At 40.3% G+C, this 23,786-nt stretch overlaps 3 protein-coding genes across 6 annotated transcripts in view; 2 read left to right on the plus strand and 1 right to left on the minus strand.

Moving 5' to 3' along the window:
* Positions 1-8,569, plus strand: part of grm6b (glutamate receptor, metabotropic 6b) — an 18,057-nt gene extending 9,488 nt beyond the window's left edge. Inside the window, exons 4-11 of the mRNA XM_032512618.1 lie at positions 727-862; positions 1,391-1,545; positions 1,884-2,024; positions 2,143-2,343; positions 3,139-3,278; positions 4,590-5,213; positions 5,295-5,606; positions 8,282-8,569. Of these exons, the coding sequence (XP_032368509.1) occupies positions 727-862; positions 1,391-1,545; positions 1,884-2,024; positions 2,143-2,343; positions 3,139-3,278; positions 4,590-5,213; positions 5,295-5,606; positions 8,282-8,509 (1,937 nt within the window). The 3' untranslated portion in view covers positions 8,510-8,569. The remainder of the gene's footprint in view (positions 1-726; positions 863-1,390; positions 1,546-1,883; positions 2,025-2,142; positions 2,344-3,138; positions 3,279-4,589; positions 5,214-5,294; positions 5,607-8,281) is intronic.
* Positions 8,570-9,960: 1,391 nt separating this feature from the next.
* Positions 9,961-16,916, minus strand: traip (TRAF-interacting protein). The gene is made up of 16 exons (XM_032512637.1): positions 16,708-16,916; positions 16,317-16,435; positions 16,176-16,233; positions 14,244-14,327; positions 14,084-14,123; positions 13,876-14,003; positions 13,677-13,771; positions 13,278-13,391; positions 13,062-13,149; positions 12,881-12,970; positions 12,707-12,795; positions 12,454-12,609; positions 11,866-11,905; positions 11,682-11,786; positions 11,529-11,579; positions 9,961-10,628 (listed from the first exon to the last, which is right to left on the minus strand). The coding sequence occupies exons 2-16, from the start codon at positions 16,412-16,414 to the stop codon at positions 10,521-10,523; spliced, it is 1,344 nt and encodes a 447-aa protein (XP_032368528.1). The 5' UTR covers positions 16,415-16,435; positions 16,708-16,916; the 3' UTR covers positions 9,961-10,520.
* A 382-nt stretch (positions 16,917-17,298) lies between these two features.
* On the plus strand, positions 17,299-23,053 carry mon1a (MON1 secretory trafficking family member A). 4 transcript variants are annotated; one of them, XM_032512632.1, is made up of 6 exons: positions 17,299-17,787; positions 18,493-18,648; positions 19,589-19,972; positions 20,090-20,855; positions 20,998-21,145; positions 21,954-23,053. In XM_032512632.1, exons 2-6 carry the CDS (start codon positions 18,525-18,527, stop codon positions 22,092-22,094), a joined length of 1,563 nt encoding a protein of 520 aa, XP_032368523.1. In that variant the 5' UTR covers positions 17,299-17,787; positions 18,493-18,524; the 3' UTR covers positions 22,095-23,053. The 4 variants fall into 4 exon arrangements, with proteins under 4 accessions (XP_032368523.1, XP_032368524.1, XP_032368522.1 ...); XM_032512633.1 differs by having other exon boundaries at positions 17,299-17,593; positions 18,497-18,648; XM_032512631.1 differs by having other exon boundaries at positions 17,300-17,593.
* The last annotated feature ends 733 nt before the right edge of the window (positions 23,054-23,786 follow it).

Here is a 23,786-nt window from a genome sequence, read left to right on the forward strand (position 1 = left end):
ATGTGAGCCACTGGATGTCAGGCTTTATCTTGGAAATCCACTTCCCTTGATCCAGACAGTGCTAAATAGCACTAAATGTTATCAAGCTAACAAGCTAAACTAAGTCGGTGAACATGGTCAACATGATGGCCTACCTGCTAAACATCAGCATGTTAGCATTGTCTTTGTTAGCATAGCCTGCTGACATTACAAAGTCTTCACACTGATGTTACCAAGTCTCAAAGCTGGTGGTGTGACTGAAGACTCTTAGTATTGTAGTATTATCTGTGTTAGTCAATGTAATAATTTACTATACCAGGTTTACAGAATTATTAAGCTTAGGTCTGAAGCTATTCATCTAGAAACTAACAGTCTACAGCCATGTTTGCTCTGAGAGGCTGTACTGAGGCAAAGTGGTGCTTTGAGCTAAATGCTAACATTAACAGGCCTACATGCTCACAATGTCAAGGCTGATGCTAAGCAGATATAATGTTTACCATGTCAACTATCTTAATTAAGCTTAAAAGCATGCTCTCATTTGCTAATTTGGCTGATGAGAAGAGAAACATGAATATCTAAGTAATGTCACTATATTCTGTATTGTCCTTTTAGTTATCTATAATTCACTTATTAATGTTTCAGTTATGGTATTAATTATAAGTATTATATACTTATTAAACTGTGCAGTGAAAGGAGAAAATTGGGGTGTACAGCAAAGCCAATGCATTTCCAATATATCTGACACAGGTGGGCTGTGTATTGCACAGTCCATAAAGATTCCCAGAGAGCCCAGACCAGGGGAGTTTGAGAAGATCATCAGGAGGCTGATGGAGACCTCTAATGCTCGTGGGGTCATCATCTTTGCAAATGAGGATGACATCAAGTGAGTCAAGCTCTGCTGCACGTTAGGCCTGCTTGATTATGGAAAAAACGATTATTTTGGTCAATATTGAAATTACAATTATTTAACAAAGTTACTCATTGTCTTTTGGAAATATGTTGCAATTATAGAACTTAAAAAACAGACACGGTTTAACAAATCAACAGTGAATACACCTAAAACTGTTTAATTCCGATTAATACTTTTCCTGGTTGAACTTTCTTTTTTCCATTCATAACACCATAAGAGTTAATCTTCAAATCGGAATACGCAAAAATAGTAGCAAATTTATAGTTTTTCTCGATTACTCTGTTTTTGTGATAATTACGAGCCAAAATCGTACTCGTAAGTGATTATAATTTAAATTAATTGCACAACCCTACTGCCCGTCATATTAGAGAAAGGAAATCAGCCAGATGAAGAAGTGTTTTATATTTATTTGTCAAGAATTCGGTCTCATAATCCCACTTGGTCCCCAGCAGAGAATTAAAGTGGAAAGTGTGTGATGAAGTACAATCTGTTCTCTTTCAGACGGGTGTTGCAGAGTGCCAAAAAGGCCAACCTGACAGGCCACTTTCTGTTTGTTGGCTCCGACAGTTGGGGAGCCAAAAACTCCCCCATTGAAGACCAAGAGGATGTGGCTGAGGGCGCTGTCACCATCCTGCCCAAAAGAGCCTCTATTGATGGTAGGGCAAATTTATTAAATCAAAAATATTACATCTAACTCTAAACAAAGGATGAAATAGGAATATCCACAATACCCTGCAACATTTGACACTAATGGATTAGTCAAATGCTAATGCAACACATAAAGGGAATTAGTGATGTTTTGATAATCTGCTAGTGATATTTTCACTCATGTCATTAAATAAAAGGAGTCACAACCATTGTGAAAAGAAATGTATGTGTTTGCTGGTTTTAGCATAATAGGATTATTGGTATACTGATAACAATCAGAGTGCAGTGGTTTCAAAGCATGCATGACATTTTCTTGAAATGGGGTCTGGTTTGTGAAATGATTCAGGGTTCGACCAGTACTTCACTTCAAGATCTCTCGAAAACAACAGAAGAAACATCTGGTTTGCAGAATTCTGGGAGGACGATTTCAAATGCAAACTTACACGCCCTGGCATAAAGTATGAACTTGGTAGAAGGAAATGTACAGGTAAGAATGCTACATTTGAATGTAAAGGAAATCCTTGAAAATGACATTTGAAATTGATCTTAGTTCTGTGTTTTTGAGTTTTGACTTTTCATTTTTTAACGCTTTTGTCACCTGTCAGGTGAGGAAAGAATCAGTCAAGACTCTCAGTATGAACAGGAAGGCAAAGTGCAGTTTGTGATTGATGCTGTGTACGCCATGGCCCATGCCTTACACAGCATGCACCTGGACCTATGTCCTGGCTACATGGGTGTCTGCGAGAAGATGGACCCTGTGGAAGGACAGATGTTGCTCCAATACATTCACTCTGTCAACTTCAATGGTGAGCTTTTGACTTTCAATCTGTTTTTTTTCCTCCTTTCTCATGCAATTGGTGATTTGGATTCAAGGAAGTTTTACTTCCTTCATCAAACGGGACGAGAAACCCTAAGTGACATTTGAGATTTATGCTGGTAAAAATGTTGCTTTTCCACTGCTGCTCCCTGACACTGCAGAGGTTTTTAAATGAAGCACATTTAAAAAAAAAGAAAACAGTAGACGGGAGGTCAGCCTGAAGTCGGAAGCCTTGAGATGTTTCTGCTAATGTACCTAGCTACAGAACACAGAACATTTCTTTAAAGCACGTCCCTACCTCCGTAGGGCTGCCTCCTCGCTCTTCCCTATACACAAAGCTCCCGCTTTTCATCAACGTCTTTCATAAAAAAGTCACAGTTTGGGAAATAAACAAAAAAAAGTGTTCTATGAAAGCATCCTATTTACTGATCTCATCTTGCTGGATGAACTTGGCTTGTATGAAAGATTTTCTGATGGAACGCCTGCAGGGACCTAAGAGGAACATTCAATCACGTTAGGGCAACAGAGCAGAGTGCACTGAAAGACTGTACGTGTGGAGGAGAGCCTTAACTAAAGAGCATCCTGCACTCAGCTTTCACATGATTGCACAAGACTGAAGAAAACCAAGAGAAGCTGTATTCAACAGCGTGTGGGTGTTTTCTCCGCCACTAGAGATGGGGGTGCATATTTCCAGCGTAGAGAGCTTGAATTCCTCCTCACCTTTGACGCTTGACCTTTTTTTTTTGAAAACGCACAGGCCATTAAAACTGTTTCCATCAAACAGGCAGCGCAGGAACTGGAGTTATGTTCAACGAGAATGGAGACGCTCCTGGTCGTTACGACATTTTCCAGTACCAACTATCTAATGTCAGCAACCCCGGCTACAAGGTTATCGGCCAGTGGACCAACCACCTTCGTCTCAATGTAAATATTTGATTTTGTTCCATTTGAGGTACTACTTCAACTTCTTCTAAAAGTTTGTCATTTTGAGAAGACTGATACCACTCTCATGTCTATGCTAATCAAGTAGTTAGAGCCAGCTGCCAGTAAGCTTAGCATGAAGATGGGAAACTAGGGAAAACAGCACCAGCACCTCAAATGCCCTCTAACTAACATCTTGTTTGTTTAAATCCGTAAATGTAAATGGACTATTCTTATATATTCTTATATTCTTAATGACTAGTCAAAGCGCTTTTACACAGTACAAGAACCATTCACCATTCACACACTGTGGCTGAGGCTGCCATACAAGGTGCCACCTGCTCATCCGATAAACATTCACACACATCTACACTCCGATGCGCGGCGTCGGGGTCAACTCGGGGTTCAGTGTCTTGCCCAAGGACACTTCGACACAGGACTGCAGGGCACAGGGATTGAACTACTAACCTCCCGATTGGCAGGAGAAGAAACATTTGAAGAAACAGTGTTAAAATGCCACGTTGTGGTTTTACGGAGGGTTACGTGCCAGACTGTTACCTGACCAGGTGCAGTAACTTCCTGGAATTTGCAAGAGTCGGGCTAGCGGTTTCCTTGTTTTCAGTCTTTATGCTAAGATAAAGCTAACTAGCTTCTGGCTCTAGCTACATAGTTAGCATACAGACGTGACAATGGTACTAATCTCCTCAGCTAACTCTCAGCAAGAAAGCACATTTTCCTAAAATGTCAAACTATTTAAAAAGAATTCATCATGTCATTTCCCTTCTTTTCTTACATTGTGGTTCCTTTTCTTAGATTGTGGTTTTGAAATTTCAAACAAGACTACATCTTGTTTGAAATTTCAATGACTAAAAGAGAGAAAGCAAGCCATGCTTTGTGTAATTCTAAATGTAAAGTAAAGTTCAGTTCTAGTGCAGTTTTATATCACAGCAGTCTCAAGACCACATTATCTGCCACAACATGTACAACACTACACCAGACAATTTAAAACAAGGACGCAACGGTTAATAACGGATCTTTTGACAGCTGTCAATTTCTGATCAGATATCCAATTCATCATCCGGAAGCCTGATCATTAGATCAATATATCAGGCGTTCTCTTAACCATACTCAAACTACACACAAAAAGACAACCAATGTACACCGAATCAAATTTGGCCCAATTCTAAAATTAGTCGGGGACGACATATTTGTCGCTAAAATTGGACTTAACCCGACAGTGTCTTTCTAATTTAATGGCAGCAGCATATTTGAAGTAGTAAGATGTTTGTTTGTTTGTTTGTACCTTCACCCTAGCCGGAGGAGATGCAGTGGTCAGGTGGTGGGCGTAATATCCCTGATTCGGTCTGCAGTTTCCCCTGTGAGCCTGGAGAGAGGAAAAAGATGGTGAAGGGTGTTCCCTGCTGCTGGCACTGCGAGCTCTGCGATGGCTACCAATACCTGCTGGATGAGTTCTCCTGTGACATGTGCCCCTTCGACATGAGGCCCTTCAAGAACCGCACAGGCTGCCGGATCACGCCCATCGTCAAGCTGGAGTGGAGCTCTCCCTGGGCTATCATCCCCGTCTTCCTGGCCATCCTGGGCATCCTGGCCACCACCGGAGTCATCGTCACCTTCATCCGCTTCAACGACACGCCCATTGTTCGGGCTTCTGGCAGAGAGCTCAGTTACGTGTTGCTGACGGGCATCTTCCTCATCTACCTCATCACCTTCCTCATGATAGCCGAGCCCAGTGTGGCCGTGTGCGCCTTCCGCAGGCTGCTGCTGGGCCTCGGCATGAGCATCAGCTACTCTGCCATGCTCACCAAGACCAACCGCATCTACCGCATCTTTGAGCAGGGGAAGAAGTCAGTCACACCCCCAAAATTCATCAGTCCCACCTCTCAGCTTATTATCACCTTTATACTCATCTCAGTGCAGGTATGTATGTTGATGCTTCTTTGACGGACACATCACCTCGGTTCTTTGTAGCAGTCTTGACTAACACTCCTTTCTCTGCAGTTACTCGGAGTGTTCATCTGGTTTGGTGTGATGCCCCCTCACACCATCATCGACTACGAGGAGCAGAAGCCCCCAAACCCAGAGTTTGCCCGAGGAGTCCTTAAGTGTGACATGTCCGACCTGTCCCTTATCTTGTGTCTGAGCTACAGTATCGTACTGATGATCACCTGCACTGTGTACGCTGTCAAGAGCAGAGGAGTTCCTGAGACGTTCAACGAGGCCAAACCCATCGGCTTCACCATGTACACGACCTGCATCATCTGGCTGGCCTTTGTACCTATCTTCTTTGGCACCGCGCAGTCTACGGAGAAGGTGGGAAATCCAACATTTTTATAGGCATCATCAACCGCTTGTACTTTACTTCTACTCCACTACATTTCACAAGGAAATGACTAGTTACTTAGATTGAATACAAAACATTATCAACTTCTAAAATATGATGAACCATTAAATGTTGCTTACACATTATTGCATCAGTACTAACTATCCCACAATATAACATAATATATCATGTCTTAACGCTCTCACTAATAAATATTTTTATGTTGGGTACTTTGTACATATTTTGCAAAAAAATCAAGATGTTTATTGTAATTGTTTTTATAGTGATATTGCTACCTTTACTTAAAAAAATACAATGCTACCCAAGTAAAAGAAATGGCACATACTAAGGAAAGCTCATTGTGGGACTGGCTCTAGTGGCTGTAATTCTGCACCAAGATTGAATTTTGGGAAAGAGACTTCAGACATGGTATTAGGGGACCACTAAGGTCTATATAAAAGCATCCAAAGAAAACCATGTCATGGGACCTTTAAGAAAAAGAAATACTTATTAATCCCTCTTGGGGAAATTCAGTTTTCTCTGAAGCACTTTTCTGTGGATTTTAAATAATCAGGCAAATCCCAAAATATTATTATTTTTATGCAATACACAATAACACACACTAATAGTAAGAGAGTAAATTAATCCCACAGATGTTCAAAGTGAAATCTGAGTTTGTTGCCTGTCACATCCTATTTGCTTCCCGCTGTACTCACAGCACATCCTTCCTCCACTGTACTGAGAGTTTAATATAGCTTGTGGGCTATTTCTGCCGTCACAAAGTATGAGGCTTTTGGAGGAATATTTGAAAAACAGAGATACGCTTTGACTAATAGAGAGCGGTATTATGAAGCAGTCAGGCTGAAAGAATTAAAGCCTGAGGTGCTTTAAAGTCTTTAAACCTCCTCCTTATGGAAATGAAGTGAATTAAGAATAGGACAGGAGGGAAAGAAGGTCAGATGAGCTGAGGGACGGTAGGGACCCCTCATAGACCAATTCAGCCATCTGATTCAATAAATCACTTAAAAAATAGTTAAATATAGACACTCACTTTTCTCTGGCTTATGGAAATAGTGTGTAAGACAACTATGTGTAGGAGATGATTTACCGGCTTGATGTCTGTATTTACATATGAAACATCCATTAACTGTTCCTGAGCAGGTCTCTCTGCTCGCCTCAGGCCAAGCACATGAATGCAATCACCACAGCTCCTTTAACAAATGGAGAGGTCACAGAAACTGATGAAAAGCACGACAGAGATGATAAAAGAAACTATACTGTATGGACATCAGCTTGTGAGATACCAGGATGTTTTCTACTGCTAAGGATAGTACAATTTATGACTTATTTATGGCACAAATATATCTTATTTATGGAACATATGGCTTGATTTATTCATGACTTGTACATTTTGCACGAATAATGAGTTCATAATTTATAGGAGGCAGGAGAAGCCACTTCTCATTATTACTGTTGGATTCGCAATAAGAGGTAGAGCAGCGAGGAGTAGACATGGTCAGCCCATAAATAGAGCCTCATTTCCTGACTAGCTATACCAGATTATACTGTACATCATTTATCAGGGGGAAAACACTGCCTGCTGTGCTTTGAGATGACAATGGTAAAGACTGCATTGTGACAACCTATAAGACAACATAAGTGTATTTTCTTGAACGTGTGCAAGATGATATCCTCAAATATTAAATGCACACAGACGGACGGATAAAGCAGATATGAATCGGTAATTTGTTGAGTAGCTGTGACCGTAGAGGTGTGTGTGTGTAGGCGATTAGGTGATAGGCTGAACTATTTTCTTCTGCCAGATATTGCGATTATGATTCGATTGGCGTTTCAAAAAAAGAAAAAAAAGTTTAGCTAAAGTTAGTATTATAACATGAGAACACATTAAAACGGCTCTATATTCTTATGCAAGGAAGAGAACACAGATGCTAGAAATACGTTTTTTTTTTCCTTTTAAAGAACTTTTGTAACTTAAAATAATGTTTACAAAATTGTTTCATTGGTTCATTAATTAGTCTGGATATCACCACAGGGAGGGTTATCTCGGGACATATCGCCAACAGATTCAAACTCTGAAAATTGGATAAACATAAATATATAGGCTACTGATTAAAGCCCGATCGATATATTGGAGGGCCAATATTAGGCATTTCCCGCCCTAAAAAATCGGATAAAAAAATATTTATTCATAACAATCATTTATAATGAATATTTTAAAAAATTAAATAAAAACGGTCAACCATGTTATGAGATCGAAATAGTCTCTAACCTATTTTGCCGTCAGTACTGCTGACATTGTCTTAATTTAATCAAATCAGTACCAATGACGGATTTTTAAGGCCTATTCCAATACAAATATTTGGTTATTCCAGAATCCGATATTCGGATTTGATATATCGGCTGACTATATATATATATATATATATAGGGCTTATAAAAATGAATAAATCCAGAACTACGTAACAAAACAAACAGCTTTCCCTAACATCAGTATTTGTAGTTATGAATTCTCACTAAAATAATATAATTTGTTTTATTGTCACAAGAGAACAGAGGAACATCAAAATCTCGATTTTGATTTGAAAACGATTAATCACTCAGCCTTAGTAGGGATCACTCTGACCTTCCGTTGGCTCTGTTGCAGATGTTCATCCAGACCACCACTCTGACAGTGTCCATGAGCCTGAGCGCCACCGTATCCCTGGGCATGCTCTATATCCCCAAGGTCTACGTCATCATCTTCCACCCGGAGCAGAACGTCCAGAAGAGAAAGCGCAGCTTCAAAGCCGTGGTGCGGGCAGCCACCGTGTCCACGCACCTGTCCCAGAAGTCAAATGGAGAGTCCAAGATCGTGCCAGACCGATCACAGTGAAACAAATAAAACTGGGTCCATGTTTTCATCGTCACAAGCACTCACCGAGAACGCTGATAATCTTTTTTTTTTTTTTTTAAATCAGCATTTACTTTAGCTTTGGCAGGATTGTCTTTTTCTTCCCCCTTACTTTGGATTGAAAAACCAGCAAAAACATTCCCGGATGTTGTTTCTTTTTACACTAATTTAAATAACTCAGATCTTCTGAAACTGGAAGAAGAAACACAAAAGGAAACAGAAATGCTCACACTTTAGTACACAGCATTTTAGTACACCTAAACACTGAGCCATCCTGAAATGGACTGGCTTAAGCTTTTTTTTTCTTCTTTTGTAACATCCACATATACATCTCAACTTGACGAGGATGTATTGTTAGTTCTAGGTCTTTCCCTGGGAAATGCTGTGTAGGAAAAAAAGTTAAAATTGCCGACCTTTGCCCTACAGGAAGAGGTACAGTACGTATACGGTATGTGGTATCCCTTGGGGTCAACGAAGCGTTGTTTACTGCTCCAAAAGCACTGCATGAATCGTGTTTTACGTGTACATGAATAATTTGAAATATTGTTTGTACGGGGTGTTGTGATGTTTTCTTCTGATTGCACTGGAAGGAACAAGCTTTTAGGACACACCACCATGTTCTGTTACTATTTCTGATAAAGTCCCTTGGGCATGTACAGTATAATGACACACTTTATTATAATCAACCATAGTAAAATAATTCAATCACTAATACAAAGCATTTTACTTAAATTAAGTTACATATGCAATTATCACTATAAAGGCTGGTTTTCATTGTGGAAACCGTAAGTCCATGGGTGCAAACAGGATATAAGTGATAATGGGCAGGACATTTATGTTTTACCTGGTACTTTTACTGCTCCACAGTGGAAAACAATGTTTGGTATTTCCCCATATTGTTTGTCAAAATATAGAGCGATCTCCTTATAGGCCAGTCTGTAAGGCAACATGACAAGCTACTGTTTTGTTCATGCATGGGAACCTTATCAGAAAGCTTCACGTCATCAGTTGCAATTGATGGATTGTGTGTCATTCAACATTCTCCATCACTACAAGTACTCTTTCTGCACAAATAATTCATTTAATGAGCAACTCCGAAAGTATCAACAGGCCCGCATTTGCCAGGATATGATTTGCAGTGTACTTTTTGTTACTTGATCATAATGTACAACTCAGGTTTTACCGATGGTGTTTTAAATAACATTTTTCGTGAGGATTTCCTACTGTACTGGCGCAGCCTTTTTTTATTGCAATGGATTAAGCATTTACTATGAGCAGTACATTTTTTTTTTTTCCCCTCACAGTGCATGAAGGCTGAGATTCATGCCCCTTATGTGAGAAAACACTCTACTGCCCTCTGCAGGAGAAGTGAAATGTTCAGAATAAAATAACAGTCAAGAGGGAATGGCTTGTAGACCCCACACAAACCTTAATAAAAAAAAATATTGTTTATTATTTGAGATGGTTTACATTTGGCAGGACCAGTACAGCTAAAAAAATACCTAAAATATATCCACATATGTAGGTGTTTCACAAGACAGCTTTTAAATAAGTGTGAAAAATAACATCATAATCACAACAATGACTATTTTTCGGGTATAGCAAACAGATGCGTTAGTGATTATCAATGACATAATACAGAGCACTGACATTTGAATGATCCGCAAATAAGTCAGTTTGTCTCACACATAGACACACACATGGCAACAACAATGGGCTCCAACACAAAAGGCTGGTCAAGACACAGTTTCCACAAGTCAGAGTAAAAAAAAAAAAATGTACAGCAGGTTTGCTGATGTCACCAAAACTCAGCATCCGTTGTTAAGTGGGAGGTCGGTTACTGCTTCTATGTAAAGTTAATTCAGAGTCCTGTTTGGTGCTAAGTGGCAGAACCGCTGCCAGGCTGGTTCTGCGTGCCAGTGCAGCACAAACATGCTACCTCACACAGCGTTCTGACCTTAGTCTCCGCATCCAGGGAAGAAGAGCTCCACATTCACTCGAGGAAGCCGTCCAGAGTCAGGCAAGTTGCAATCTTGGGTTGAGGCCTGGTTACTTTTTTCCTTTTAGCTTTCATCAGGGGGCGAATCTCTGATAAAGGAGACTGGAGTGGAGTGCTTGGTTAAGGAATGATGCAGTTTACATATGGACTGCTTTTTTTCTCTCCTAATCATGTTCTTGTGGTAGAATTGTGCTAAATTGAAACTAGTAGTACCCTAGGTCACATTCAAGTCACATGTTAAAGCCTAAGTTCAATTTGGAAACACTTTATCACAACCTTTGAAGAGCAGGCTGTAGGTTAACTCTGGGTCATCCAAGCTGAGGGAGACTGAGCAGCTGTTTGATTGCAAAAGGATCTGGCCTGGTCCCTGACATTAGAACACACACACACGCACGCAGGTTCAGGATTTAGGTAAGCATTTGTGTTTACGGCGCCAATTGCATTCATTAAATGCTTCTGTGTAAGTCATCAAAGTCTCTGAACCTTCTTCACGTACTCAGAGTTTTCCCTAACTGTTCGGATATGAATAATTGCTGACTTTTTTTTTTTTTTTTCTTCCCACAACTATTCTCTGACAACTAAAAATGTCTAAAACGAATACAATCCAAATACATTTTTTCATTAAAGCTGCATTATTTTCACCAAATGGGATCAGTAGTTTGATCACAACATTGACATATTATTACTTTATTAAGGAAAATGTGTTAGCAACATTAACATTAGTTAAAATGACTGACTTAAAATCCAATAAATCTTGTTTGATCTCCAACTTCTGAGAAAAATATCCAGCTCTTTAGCAGCAAAATTCTCCACTGCATTCACTAGCTAGTTTGCTTTTTTGTGCTGGGCAGATTGTGTACAGCAGGTTTAATATAATAATATAAAAGAGATCTCACATAAAATATAAATTTAGTGCAGCTTTGGGCTAGCAATCCAGTAGAGGAAAGCCTCAACACAGATGAATAGTTTGAACACCAAGTCACATAGGAAAAAAAAGGATACAGGTTGGATGAATTTAGTACGTCCTCCTAAACCATCATAACCAGTTTTCACCTGAAACATAAAATATTTTTCTTTTATCAACCCCTTAAAAAGAACAAATGACACATTAACACATTTAACCTGAAGTGCAGGAGAAGGTTGTGTTGTACGTACAGCTCCGGGCTTCCTCTGAGGGTCCAACATGCTACCGAAAGTCTTTTTTCGGAAGAGGAGGGAGTTCCTCAAAAAAGGATCCATGGATCCATCCTCATCTCTAGCCTGAGGTAAGAAATCATGTTTTGAGACATGTGCGACTCATTTAAAAATTGACCTTATTGAGTGACATTTAGAAAGGTACCTTGCTCAGAGATGAACTTTTCTCGCTGTGTTTGGACAACCTGAAAAATAAAACATTTCACACAACATTAACAATGCACTTCTATTTAGTTCTCAGTACCAGATTTTAAAACACAATATTAGGAACAAGCAGCTCAGTAAGTAGGGCTGCTCGATTATGGAAAGAATCATAATAACGATTATTTTTGGTCAATATTGAAATCACGATTATTTTACACGATTACTCATTGAATTTTGGAAAGATGTAATAATTGGAAAAAAACTAACAAAAAACAGTGAAACAGTTAAACAAATCAACAGTGAAAACAGCTTGAGCTGTGAAATTTCCCTTTTCCTAATACTTTTCCCTTATGAGCTTTTTTTCCTCCATTCAGAACACAGGACCAAATAAGAGTTGACTTGCAAAACGTAATGTGCAAAATAATTGTTTTTCTCGATTACTGTGTTTTTGGGATTGTCGGGAGCAGAAATTGTAATCATGATTAAAAATCGATTATTTGCACCGCCCTATCAGACAGCAGCAGCTACCACAACCAAACTCAGAACCGATTAGCACCCACATTCCAACAATGAGCTACATTAAACCTACGCTGCCGGATCGAGCCGCATCTTCTTGGATTGGAACCGCGTTGGCTTCTTGGCCACGTCCTCTGGCGTAGGGACGTCGTAAGTCATGTTGAGGTCAATGTCCTTGCTATCTGCAGGCGGGTGGAGGCGAGGCTGCTTCAGGTCAATAGGGGCAGGGCTGAAAGATGGGCACAGAAACCTCATCGGTAAATCACACATGGTTTATGTCAAATCGAAGCAAGGGTAGATTTCAGTCCAGTGGCTGAGTGACACACCTTTCAAAGACGAGCCGACTGAGGGCTTCGTTTGTCCGGGTCGGGGTGCTCAGAGTCCTCTGAAGGAACTCCACTTTCCTCTTCAGACTCTGTGGACAGACATCCATGCAGGAATCACAACCATGGCTTTCTCTGATATTGAAAGTAATTGCATATTTGGTGCATTTTCCTTACAGAGATCTCTTTGTCAGCGTTGGCCAGATCGTTCTGCAGGGACTTCATGTCCTCTTTGGTCTGATTCACCTCCATTGTGGCTTTGTGTAACTAAATTGACACAAAAAAACATTTTGCTTCAGAGATTCCACATTCGAGAATTGATTCCTTGGAGTGTGGGGAGTTAGTAACATAAAGTTACCTTGTTGTTTGAGGTGAGCACTTCTCTCTTCAGCTTCTCACACATGTCATTCGAAGACTTCAGGCTTCCTTTAAGATTATCATACTCTCTAAGAAAGTAAGGAAGGTTATACATGCATAGTGAGTGACGAGGGGGAAGTTGCATTCATGAGGACTGAAGCTCTAAACAAAGTAGTGTGAAAATGACACACTGATCACCAGCTCTTGGGCTCCTCACTTTTTGAGTGAGATGCAGTAGATTGAGAGTTGCTCCACTGCCGCCTGGCTGACACCCATATCTGTGATCATGGACTCCACCTCTGCTCTCTGGCCCTGCAACAACATGTCCAGGCTGGGGCCACACCAGCAGTATTAGTGCACAGCATGACTTTCTTTTTCAATAAAAAAATAAATAAAAATAAGACAACACAGAAACACAGTACTTTGCAGAGCTCGCGGATATAATACGATCATACTAGAGTAAGTATCAATAATTCTGATGGCATATTATCATTGTTGTGAAGTAAATGTAAATGCTTCCTTTGTTTAGACTTATGTGACTGTACTAGCTGAGGGAAATGAACAATTAATTATCTGCTTGTTTGTATATTCAAATGACTAATGTGACTGCAGATACCTTTCAAAGGTTTTCATTTTGGTCCTGAGTCTCCGGGCTTCCTCCTTGGCAGCCTGAGTTTCATTCTGTTGCGTCTCCAGGTATGTCATCTGTTTCTGTCATAAACAATTATACAAATAAACAAAAAGGCATTGCAGAGATAATAATCGATGAGTCAGTACACAAAAATGGGTTTAAATTATGGAGTCAGTCTGCTTACTCTGAGGGCAGAACAGAGCATCTCCTTCTCCACAATCTCTTTCCGTACACTGTCCAGGTCTCTCCTCTGCTTGTCCACAGTGTCCTTCAAACTCTCCACCACCTTCTGTTTATCTCGCCAGTCTCGCTCTACATAGTGATCAGATGGATGGTGAACTAATGCAGTCGACTATTACCAAGCAACCTCACAACAATGTTAGGTTTCTTACCTTTAGAGCTTAAAAGTGCCTTCATTCGATCAAGCTCATTCTAAGAAATGGAAAAACACAAATATAAAAAGAAAATCAAATCCAGATGATGTAATGACAAGAATAAATATCTGTAGCATTTGTCAACACTGATATCTTGTTTCTGATATAAGTTTGGTACCTGCAAGCACTCAGGGTCTGCTGTGCTCTCCTCCTCTCCACCGATGTCAAAGAACAGCTTGCTGATAATGTGTCTGGTGCTGACCTACACACAGAGCACAACAGTATTTATGTTGATGTTTTTCTTCTGTTTGGTGGTGTTTGGAAGTATTATGTTGCTCCATGTTTCCTGTCATATCTACAATGTCATAATGTTGGACTTTCATGTTAAACGTAGCAAAAATAATGTGGTAAATGTATTTTAGACAAATCCCTGTGAGTTAAAACGTTAAAACAGATTTCCAACGATTCTGAACACTCCGCTTTCAACAGTTTTTTCTACTCTCGGCTAGGGATGGTCTGATACCATTTTTTGCTTCCCGATACTGATTCTGGTACCTCAACTTGCGTATCGGTCGATACCGAGTACTGATCCAATACCAGTGTGTCATATATTTTTTTGTTTTAACAACCATATACTACTATCCCTGTATGGATGGGACATGATTTCTATCTTTGTTGTTGTTCTGGCTAAGGTTAAACTCTTTGTGAAACATGAACAAATACAAAAAATGAATGCCACAGGACCTTCTTTTATCATCCTGTTTGACAGTCAGTTATAACAGGAAAGGAACATAAATAAACTACTTTAATGTAGATTTTCTTTAGAGCTTTACTGAGTGGTATTGGATCTGTGCATAAACTCCAGTACTTCCTGATACCAATACAAGCGTTTTAGGCAGTATCGGTGGCGATACTGGTATCGGTACATCTCTACTCTCTGCTAAGTGTAACGCAACTCTAAGCTGGCCTTCTATGATTGGTCATCTGCTCTAAGTAGACAGGACTGGAGTATTGTCTTTTTTTAAGACATGGTGGGGTAGTTCGACCTTACTGCACGTCTAACTGCAGTTAGGTCGAGAGAGATAGAGAGACAGAGAACCCTAACACCAGATAATAGGCTCGTTCGAGATGAACTGCGCCTCGCCTGTAAAGTGGACGAGAGTCAGGGGGGGCTAATGCGTGGTGCGGTGACAAAAGCTGCGTTAAAGTCGACAGTTTCCAGCCGATTCCAGCTCCTTCAGGCTGGACAGGAAGTGATGAAAACACTGTGGTCGATTCCGATTTAATAAATATAATCAGACCCACATATCAGCTGTACACAGTCTCCAGTTGTTTTAGTTATGACAAGTAGCTGGCAAGTGCTCTACATGCGACCTGTTGCTGATTTTAATGAACAACAACTGGAATGATCCGTGATCTGAACGGATTTATCTCTTTGACTTCAAACTTAACTATCAGTCACACAACATGTGTTCTGGACAAATAAGTCTTTAAATCAGACAAATAGCAATTAAAATCGCTCCGATTCAAAAACAATAAAAATTTATATAAACGTCATCATGTTGTAAACCAATCAGGTGTTTAATCAGCTGAGAAGCCGGCGTTTCCCAGCATGCTCTGGTCCGCCTGGGTCCGCCTGGCCTTGCGTCGGTGAAAAGCAACTGCGCCGCCTGCGTCTCAGAACTGCGGCCGCCTTGCTCTCGTGAGATTTCCGTTGCCCACGTGTGCATGACTTCAGAGCAGTCGGGATCAAGTCGGACACAAATCTAACCGGCATGCAACGGTCGCCGATCGCCGGTGATCGATTCTGCGCAGACCTGGCTCATCTCGAACGAGCCTACTGACTGGTTTTCGGACCAAGGTCCCGAATTTTCCAGGAAGCACGCTGGCCTATCAGAGCACTGAGCTTTTTCGGGAGGAGGGATTAAAGAGACAGGCGCTAATACAGAGGGTGAATACAGATGCAGCAGCAGCCATGGGCAGTATTAGAAAAACAAAAGTTTTTTTTTTTTTTCATTAAAGCCCATAAACATGTTCTATTACAAACACAAAATGCAAGTATTATCCTGAAATATAATGCTATATAATAGTTGCCATTTAAGTACTGTACCTGTTTTCTACATTGTGGACAGGTTTTTGTCGGGGCTGTCTGAAACCACTGTAGCAGGCTGATGAGAGAGGGGAACAATTAGTCATGTATAACGTGTCAGAAATGTGAGTGCTGAAAATTTACATTTCTATATCAAGTTACCATTCATAGTGGAAAGTGTGTCCGCAGTAGATGGCAGCAACATCTCTGGAGTGATCGAAGAAATCGGAGCAAATTGTGCAGTATGCTCGGATAGGCATCTTGCTGTCACACGGATGTCCCTGTTATGAATAGAATAGCAAACATTGTTAATTGACGTACAGTGTTCTGCTCTCCCTAAGCATAACCGTGTTCTTGTGTGCGTTTGGCTCAAGCTGCAACGAGTTAATGCTAGCTATCTAAGAGTAACGTTCGCTATCTAAAGTTAACATTAATGTTAGCTGATAGCTGACACGTTACTGGCCCTGCACTCGTCAACATTTTGCGACGCTAACGTTAGATAGCGTTAGCTTTTTTTAACGTTGGCTGCCTTATCAACAGTTGCCATACTTACAAAACAAGGATGTTAAGTTATTGCGCAGTCCTTCGTAATGAAATCAAGCATCACTAATATTGTGTGGAATATGACATTTTAGTGGAGTTAAACTGGCTCTATCAGACAGAACTTTGCTAACAAAAACACAATTGACTGTTCCGTTTCCCCGCTGTACGTTCAAACGCCAAGTCCCGCCCCGTACGCTGCATTCAGGTGTTGTTCGTATACTTAGATACATTTTTCCTTAAATGTCAATTTAGTAATTTGACCACATTTTTGTTGTTTAAAAAATACATTCCAATCACAAGTAAAAACTGAGCTTATTTTAAAACTAATGATCATAGAGGCTAAAATATGTTATGGCCCAACAAATTAATCGCTCGTTACATCCCTTTATCTCACATATGTACACGCACTGTCATTCACATTTCTGTTTTTTAAACCAAGGAACCATTTTTCGTATTCATAGAGTTTTTTCAGACCAATGACAACTGATGTTCCTGGTTATCCATAATCTCGATTCGAGAACTAGCAAGCAGTTCTTTAGTGTACTAGGTGCCGTGAATGCAACATGAAGATCAAATAAGGAACTAGCTTAGCTACATAACAGCACATATCGCTTAGTGTAATAGGCTTCATGGAGCGAGTCTGAGTGATTCTCAAAATTCAAAATCAACTTTTGTTTTATTTGAATGAAATCGTTCGGTTTACTGCTCCTGAGCAATTCTCTGGAAGAGAACTCCATATCCCACAATTCCTACTTCCGCAACCTAGCAGGGCATGTTGACTAGCATTAGAAGAAGTAACGTTACTTCAGTCTTGACCCTGCTTGTTCGCTAGCTAGCTAGTTGCAGTGACAAGAAGGAGCACAACGATCAAATGCAGACAGCCCGAGAAATGAAAGGTAATCATTTGAAAATAATTTAAATAGTCATGAGAGCTCTTTGTCAGATTGAAAGCGGTGAACTCAGACGCAGCTAGCCGTAGATGCTAAGTTAGCTCTCAAAGTAACTTAGCCTTTGAAGATCTTCAGCAGCAGATCAGACATCTCTCTGAAACTGGATGAGTGTAAACACGAAGAGGAAATGTTAAAAGGAGGTAATATATTATTCTGTCTTCCAGTTTAACATTAACAACAAGAGTGAAGCTGACGTTTATCAGAAAGTAAAAAGGGGTTAAGTCAGACCATAACATGAAATGACTCGCATACTGGTGGTCATATTGGATAACCAGACACACACACACATACTTTATTCATTAATTCCCTCCGGGGTAAGTCAAGCAATAGGTTAATAATAAAAATAATAATAATAATAATAGTAGTAGGCTTTCAATATGGAGAAAATCATACCTCGATATCGATACCGCAACGATAGTGAAGTGTTGACTATTGGTGCTTTCACAAAATATGTACACAGTGAGATTTTTTATATATAAATAATCATCAGTAATTGGGATAATGAGTAAGTGGGTAAAGGCAAATAATAGAACAGTTACAACAGTCTGGTAAGTTCATAAAATGACACAACCATACTGTAATGCAGCCTTTAAAACCAGTAAGAGACAACACTTTACGTTTTACGATATTACTATACCTAAAACATAAGAGGATATATAGTGTCATATCACAACAGCGATACAATATCGATATATTCCCAGCTCTAACCAGCTTGATATTTAATCATAGTCTAATTCACAAAGTTAGTTGTCTTGCATTGCCAGACCTATGTTAACAGCACTGTGGAGTTAGTTGTTGACCTTTGGTCCCATAGCGCTCCAGCTGTCTGTCTGTCTGTCTGTCAGTCAGGTGTGCATCCCTGCCCTAAGTAGCAGTGATGGATGGAGAAGTACACAAGGGGACTGTGTCATGGGAGGATGGTACTCTGGCTCCCGTGGACCACCTTCGCACAGAGAGGGCGGACAGCCCCACACCAGGTCTGGTGGAGGGAACTGAACCAGGTGAGTCTTCTCCATTTTCAGCACTTTTTTTTGCAGATTGTAGACAGTCACACTGACCTTCAGTGTAATTTAAGTTTCACATACATCTTGATTATCCAAACCATGAGGGGATTGGAAAGCTCAAATATACTGAAATAGTGTTGTGTGTTAGCTCCCACTTGCAGGCACTGTACACTGTAACAGGTAATGCCTTCAGTTGTAGCAACAGTAACTGGCCAGAAATTGGCCACAGTCAATGGCATCTGTACTACCATTTGCTCCCTCATGCTTATTTCAAAAAATGTTGGTCTGTCTGAACATATTTGCATTGAATAAGTGGATGAATGAATTGAATTATTCCATCTCCTGGTACACCCCCCATGGAATTATATTCCAAAACATCAACAATGTGTACAGTACACAAGTATAGCATTTACAGTACACCACTGTCCCTTATACAAAGAAACAGCTTTCAGTTGGGCTGGTCATGCGTCAATCCATGGATAAGCAGAGTTCTACTGTCTTGAATTCTAAGTTATAACTCTCATGCAGTGTCGTTGATACACAATTAAAACTTTTGTTATTCCCTCTATGGCATCATGTGTGTGTGCGTGCATGTGAATGAGTGAGCATGAGAATGCACATCTAACATATAATTAAACTGTCTTTTGTAATCTGCATGCCACTTTGTCGGCTGTTTGAGGGGAATGTGATATACTTCTAAAATAAATTGGATTTGACATGGAGCCCCTGATAAAGTGCGCACAGCCGCTTCTGTGATTCTTCTTTTTCTATCCACTGGTCTCCCACTCAGTGGATTAGACTGTGCTTAATGGGGCTAGATGAAACAGCCTCCAACAGGGCTTTATTGTTTTATAGGCTTTTTAAAAATGTATTCCTTACCCATCCATACCTTAAACTGACAAACATTTGACAATCATTTATCCCTACATTAACACAGGTGCCGGTCAGAAGAGTGCTATGTTTGTTCATGCACAGTCTTTCGAGGATCTGACTGCTGAGGCTGAGGAAGAGGTTCGGAGGGAGGCCGAACTGGACGAACCAGGAGAGTGTGCAGAAGAGCTCAAGGTGCTGGTGGGAGAGAAAACTATAGAGGAACAACACAACAACGACGTTACATCAGAGAGTAGGACTAAGGAGGAAGACGTGACTGGTGAGGCATGGAGGAGCCACAGAAAACACGTGTTTGTGCTGAGCGAGGCTGGGAAGCCAATCTACACCCGCTACGGCACGGAGGAGGCTCTGTCCAGCACCACGGGGGTTATGATGGCCCTTGTATCCTTCGTTGAGGCCGAGAAGAACATCATCCGTTCCATCCATGCAGGTCAGAATACTCTTTAGATGTAGGATATGGTTGATAAGTTAAAAGAAAATCAATCAAAAGTGCATTTTATGAATGATGTTGAATCCATGTCCACTCTGTCTACATTTTGTGTGTCAGATGGCTGTAAAGTGGTTTTCCTCAGCAAGAGTCCTCTGGTCCTGGTGGGTGTCTCTCGAACCTGTCAGTCAGACAAGGAGCTGCTTCGGGAGCTGCAGTACATCTACTACCAGATCGTCAGCCTGCTTACCCTCACCCAGCTCAACCACATCTTCCAGCACAAGCAGAACTACGACCTGCGCCGCCTGCTGGCCGGCTCCGAGTACCTCACTGACAACCTGCTGCATCGGCTGGACCGAGACCCCGGCCTGCTGCTCAGCGCCGTCACATGCCTGCCTCTGGCCAGCTCCGCCAGGGACATGGTCTCATCGAGCCTGCAGGCCGCCAAATCCAAGAGCCTGGTGTTCTCCATCCTGCTGGCTGGGGACCGCCTGGTTACTCTGGTGAGGAAAAAGGACCAGTTCTTGCACCACATAGACTTGCACCTGGTCTTCAACCTTGTCGGCTCCTCCTCGTCCTTTCGAGAGGGTGAAGGCTGGACGCCGATCTGTCTGCCAAAGTTCAACACTGCAGGATTTTTCCACGCTCACATTTCCTATCTGGAGCCTGCGTCCGAGCTCTGTCTCATCCTGGTCTCAACTGATCGAGAGGACTTTTTTAACATGTCCGACTGCAAGCAACGGTTCCTGGAGAGGCTGAGCAAGCGCAGTGCCTACCAGGCCCTGAAAGAAGCTCTTAAATGTCCCAGCTATTCTGTGGCGCAGGTCGGCATACCGGAGCTCAGGCACTTCCTGTACAAATCAAAGAGCTCAGGGCTGTACACCAGGTAGGCAGGACATCTGATAAAACCGTTTCAAAGTTGTATATTAGTGAATTTACGTAACATGTCAGCTTCACAAATAAGTCAATTTCTTTTCTTTAATTCCTGGCATCCCCCTGACAAGATTCTCTTCTGTCTTTTCCTTCAGTCCAGAGTTCCCTGAAGTGTACCAGTCTGATAAAGAGCAGGAAAGGTTGATGGGACTGTACCAGGACCTCCACAGCAGCTTGCATCATCCAACCAGACCTCTCCGCTCCTTCTACCGCTGTAGTGAAACTGAAAACCTGCTGGCATGGGTAAGCCTGGCATTGTGAGATGAGATGCTTGTACTGCCTTTTTCCATAAGTTGCAACACCTCTGGCTCAATTTTCAACAGTTTTTCCTCTTAATGTGTTTCACAACATTAAATATTTCAATCACTGAAATACAAGTCTAAACCACAATACAAGCCACAGTAATACGATAATGCTGTATGCAAATAAATTATAATTAGCACTTCTGTAACACCACTTAATACATCAGATTTTCCTTCTTGCATTGCGTTTTCCTACTTTCTTCCTTTCCACCACTGCCATATGTTTGAAAAGTATGACAGGAGTGGTGAAGTTATTAGCTATAATTATAACAAAAATAATAATGCATTTTATCTATATAGTGCTTTACTTGGTAGTCAAATATGCTTTAAATTTAGCACATTAAAAACAGATGCAGCAATAATACCAACACATTAAACAAGCATATTAAAAGCAATTGCAACAATAAAACCAGTAACTAACAGTAGATAATATGTAAGACTATTGTCAGTGTAAGGCAAATCTGAAGAGGTGTGTTTTGATGAGTGATGATGAGCTATTATGTTGCAATACTATACAGAACATATGAGGGGGCTGTATTCAGAGGAAGTAGCATGTGAGTTAGGTGTTTGAACTTTGTATGTAAGGACAGCATTTTGTTTTTAAAAGGAAGAATTTAGCAAGAGAGTTTGGCTTTTTTGCATAAAGAGCTTTACATATCAAGCTAAGCCAGAGCAATCGTAAAATCCTGTAATACTCATGTAGACGGCCTAATCCCACCCCTCGTCTTACTCTACCTCCTTTCCTGCAGGTAACAAGTGGCTTCGAGCTCTACCTCTGCTTCAGTCCGCTGGGGACCAAGGCCTTGGCCGTCTCTGCTGTCAACAAACTGCTGAAGTGGATCAGGAAGGAGGAGGACCGCCTCTTCATCCTGAGTCCTCTCACATACTGAGCCCTCGCTGCCGGCTCCAACTCCTGAAACACAAAGCATCACCTTAAACATGGACGGCCTGGTGCTAACAACCGCTGCGGATGATGCAGTAGTCAGTTCAGTGTTCACAAATGATTTTCAGAGCTATGCTTTTTATTTTTTTATTTTTATTTTTATTTTTATTTTTTGCTTCCAGGTTCTTCTGATCTTATTCTCAGATGTGTAATGAAGGTAACTTAAAGATGTATTTTATCTGGCTAGAGTTTTTAGTAGTTCAATTTGAGTAACAACAGATGAAAGCGGCATCAGCATCATCGAAGACACAATAACAACATGCACTGTGGTGTTTGTATGCTGTTGTTTTAACTTTAACAGACCTATAAATGCCTCTCAGAATATGGAAGATGCTGTCTTTGTTTTAAAAATCCTTTCTGCCTCTGTTCTTCAAAGTCATGAATAAAATTGGAATTTTAAAAAACTGGACTTTTCTGAGGACCTGCAGTAGAATGTGATCACTTGTTAAAACGTATACTGTCAAAATATGGGATAACAACATTCCTGTTGTGTTAATAACTCAACCAATCGTAATTTAAAATCTATGCACATTTCTTAATGCAAAAGGCGCTCCTTAGAGAAATATGTTCATGAGTATGTAAACTACATACTCATTTTTCTGTGTTGATCAAAATTTCCGTCACTTGATCTTCCAGTTACCATTAGAATGTTCTCTAGCTTACCATATTATGTATATTAATCAAGAAACGTATTGAATTGTATCTGCTTGTGTCTAATCATCAAGGTTCACTGTACTTCATGGGATCCTGCTTCGCTTTAAGGAATCCAACGTTGTCACATCTGTCTCCACTAAATCATGCCTTAACTAATGGTTGTTGTACAAAGTCAATATAAGCTGCAGATTTAGGGCTGAGGCACAATTCTTGAATTATTAGATATAAATAAATATATGGCTGGTGATAAAACAGATTACGTGTCTTGCTTGGCTGTAATTGGGGTGTTTACTTATTAGTCATGGCATAATGGTGGAAAGATGTACTCATCTCTGATCTCATATCATAAAAGTAACTATAAAAAAATAGTATTACAAGTCAAATTCATTCAAGATTTCACTTAAGTATAAATACAAAAGTATTAACAAGTAAAATCACTTGTTGGGTTGAATGGAGTTATTTTATATTTCATAGTCTTGGAGTATTATTACTGATGCCTTACAATGTAGTAGCAACATTTTAATGTTACAGCTGGAGGAGATGGAGCACATTCTGACTACTTTATACACTGTTGGAGAGTGTAATCTGTAGCACAGTAGTCATAATTTTCAAATTGATTATATGATTTGTTTTGTAAAATCTTAAAAAGCAAGATAAAAGTAACTAGTAAGGCCGGCTGTCAGATACATGTAATGAAGTAACAAGTACAAAAGTTTCCTCTGATATATAGTGAAGTAGAAGTAAGAAGCAGAACATTGAAATTCTCACGTGTACCTCATAGTTGTACAACAGTACATGAGTACAGTATTTAAGTAAATTTACATATTTCCACCACTGATAATGATAGTTGTACTACAATTATAATACTAGTTAAATTAAATAGGCTACAAGTACTTTTTTATTATTTACTTTACTGTTATTATTTATTTACTGATCCATCATATTAGATGAGATAAGATTGTCACTGCACAGAGGGGGGTGGAAA

This window comes from Etheostoma spectabile, chromosome 4 (assembly GCF_008692095.1).
Source record: "Etheostoma spectabile isolate EspeVRDwgs_2016 chromosome 4, UIUC_Espe_1.0, whole genome shotgun sequence".
NCBI lineage: Eukaryota > Metazoa > Chordata > Actinopteri > Perciformes > Percidae > Etheostoma > Etheostoma spectabile.

Excerpts from the sequence above, each read along its gene's own strand:
- traip (XM_032512637.1), bottom strand. The coding sequence starts at position 16,414 with ATGCCTATCCGAGCATACTGCACAATTTGCTCCGATTTCTTCGATCAC. Across the intron at positions 16,234-16,316 it reads CACACTTTCCACTATGAATG|CCTGCTACAGTGGTTTCAGA; the intron begins GTAACTTGATAT and ends CTCTCTCATCAG. Across the intron at positions 12,796-12,880 it reads ACGCTGACAAAGAGATCTCT|AGTCTGAAGAGGAAAGTGGA; the intron begins GTAAGGAAAATG and ends GTCTGTCCACAG.
- mon1a (XM_032512632.1), top strand. The coding sequence starts at position 18,525 with ATGGATGGAGAAGTACACAAGGGGACTGTGTCATGGGAGGATGGTACT. Across the intron at positions 19,973-20,089 it reads CATCCGTTCCATCCATGCAG|ATGGCTGTAAAGTGGTTTTC; the intron begins GTCAGAATACTC and ends TTTGTGTGTCAG. Across the intron at positions 21,146-21,953 it reads CTGAAAACCTGCTGGCATGG|GTAACAAGTGGCTTCGAGCT; the intron begins GTAAGCCTGGCA and ends CCTTTCCTGCAG.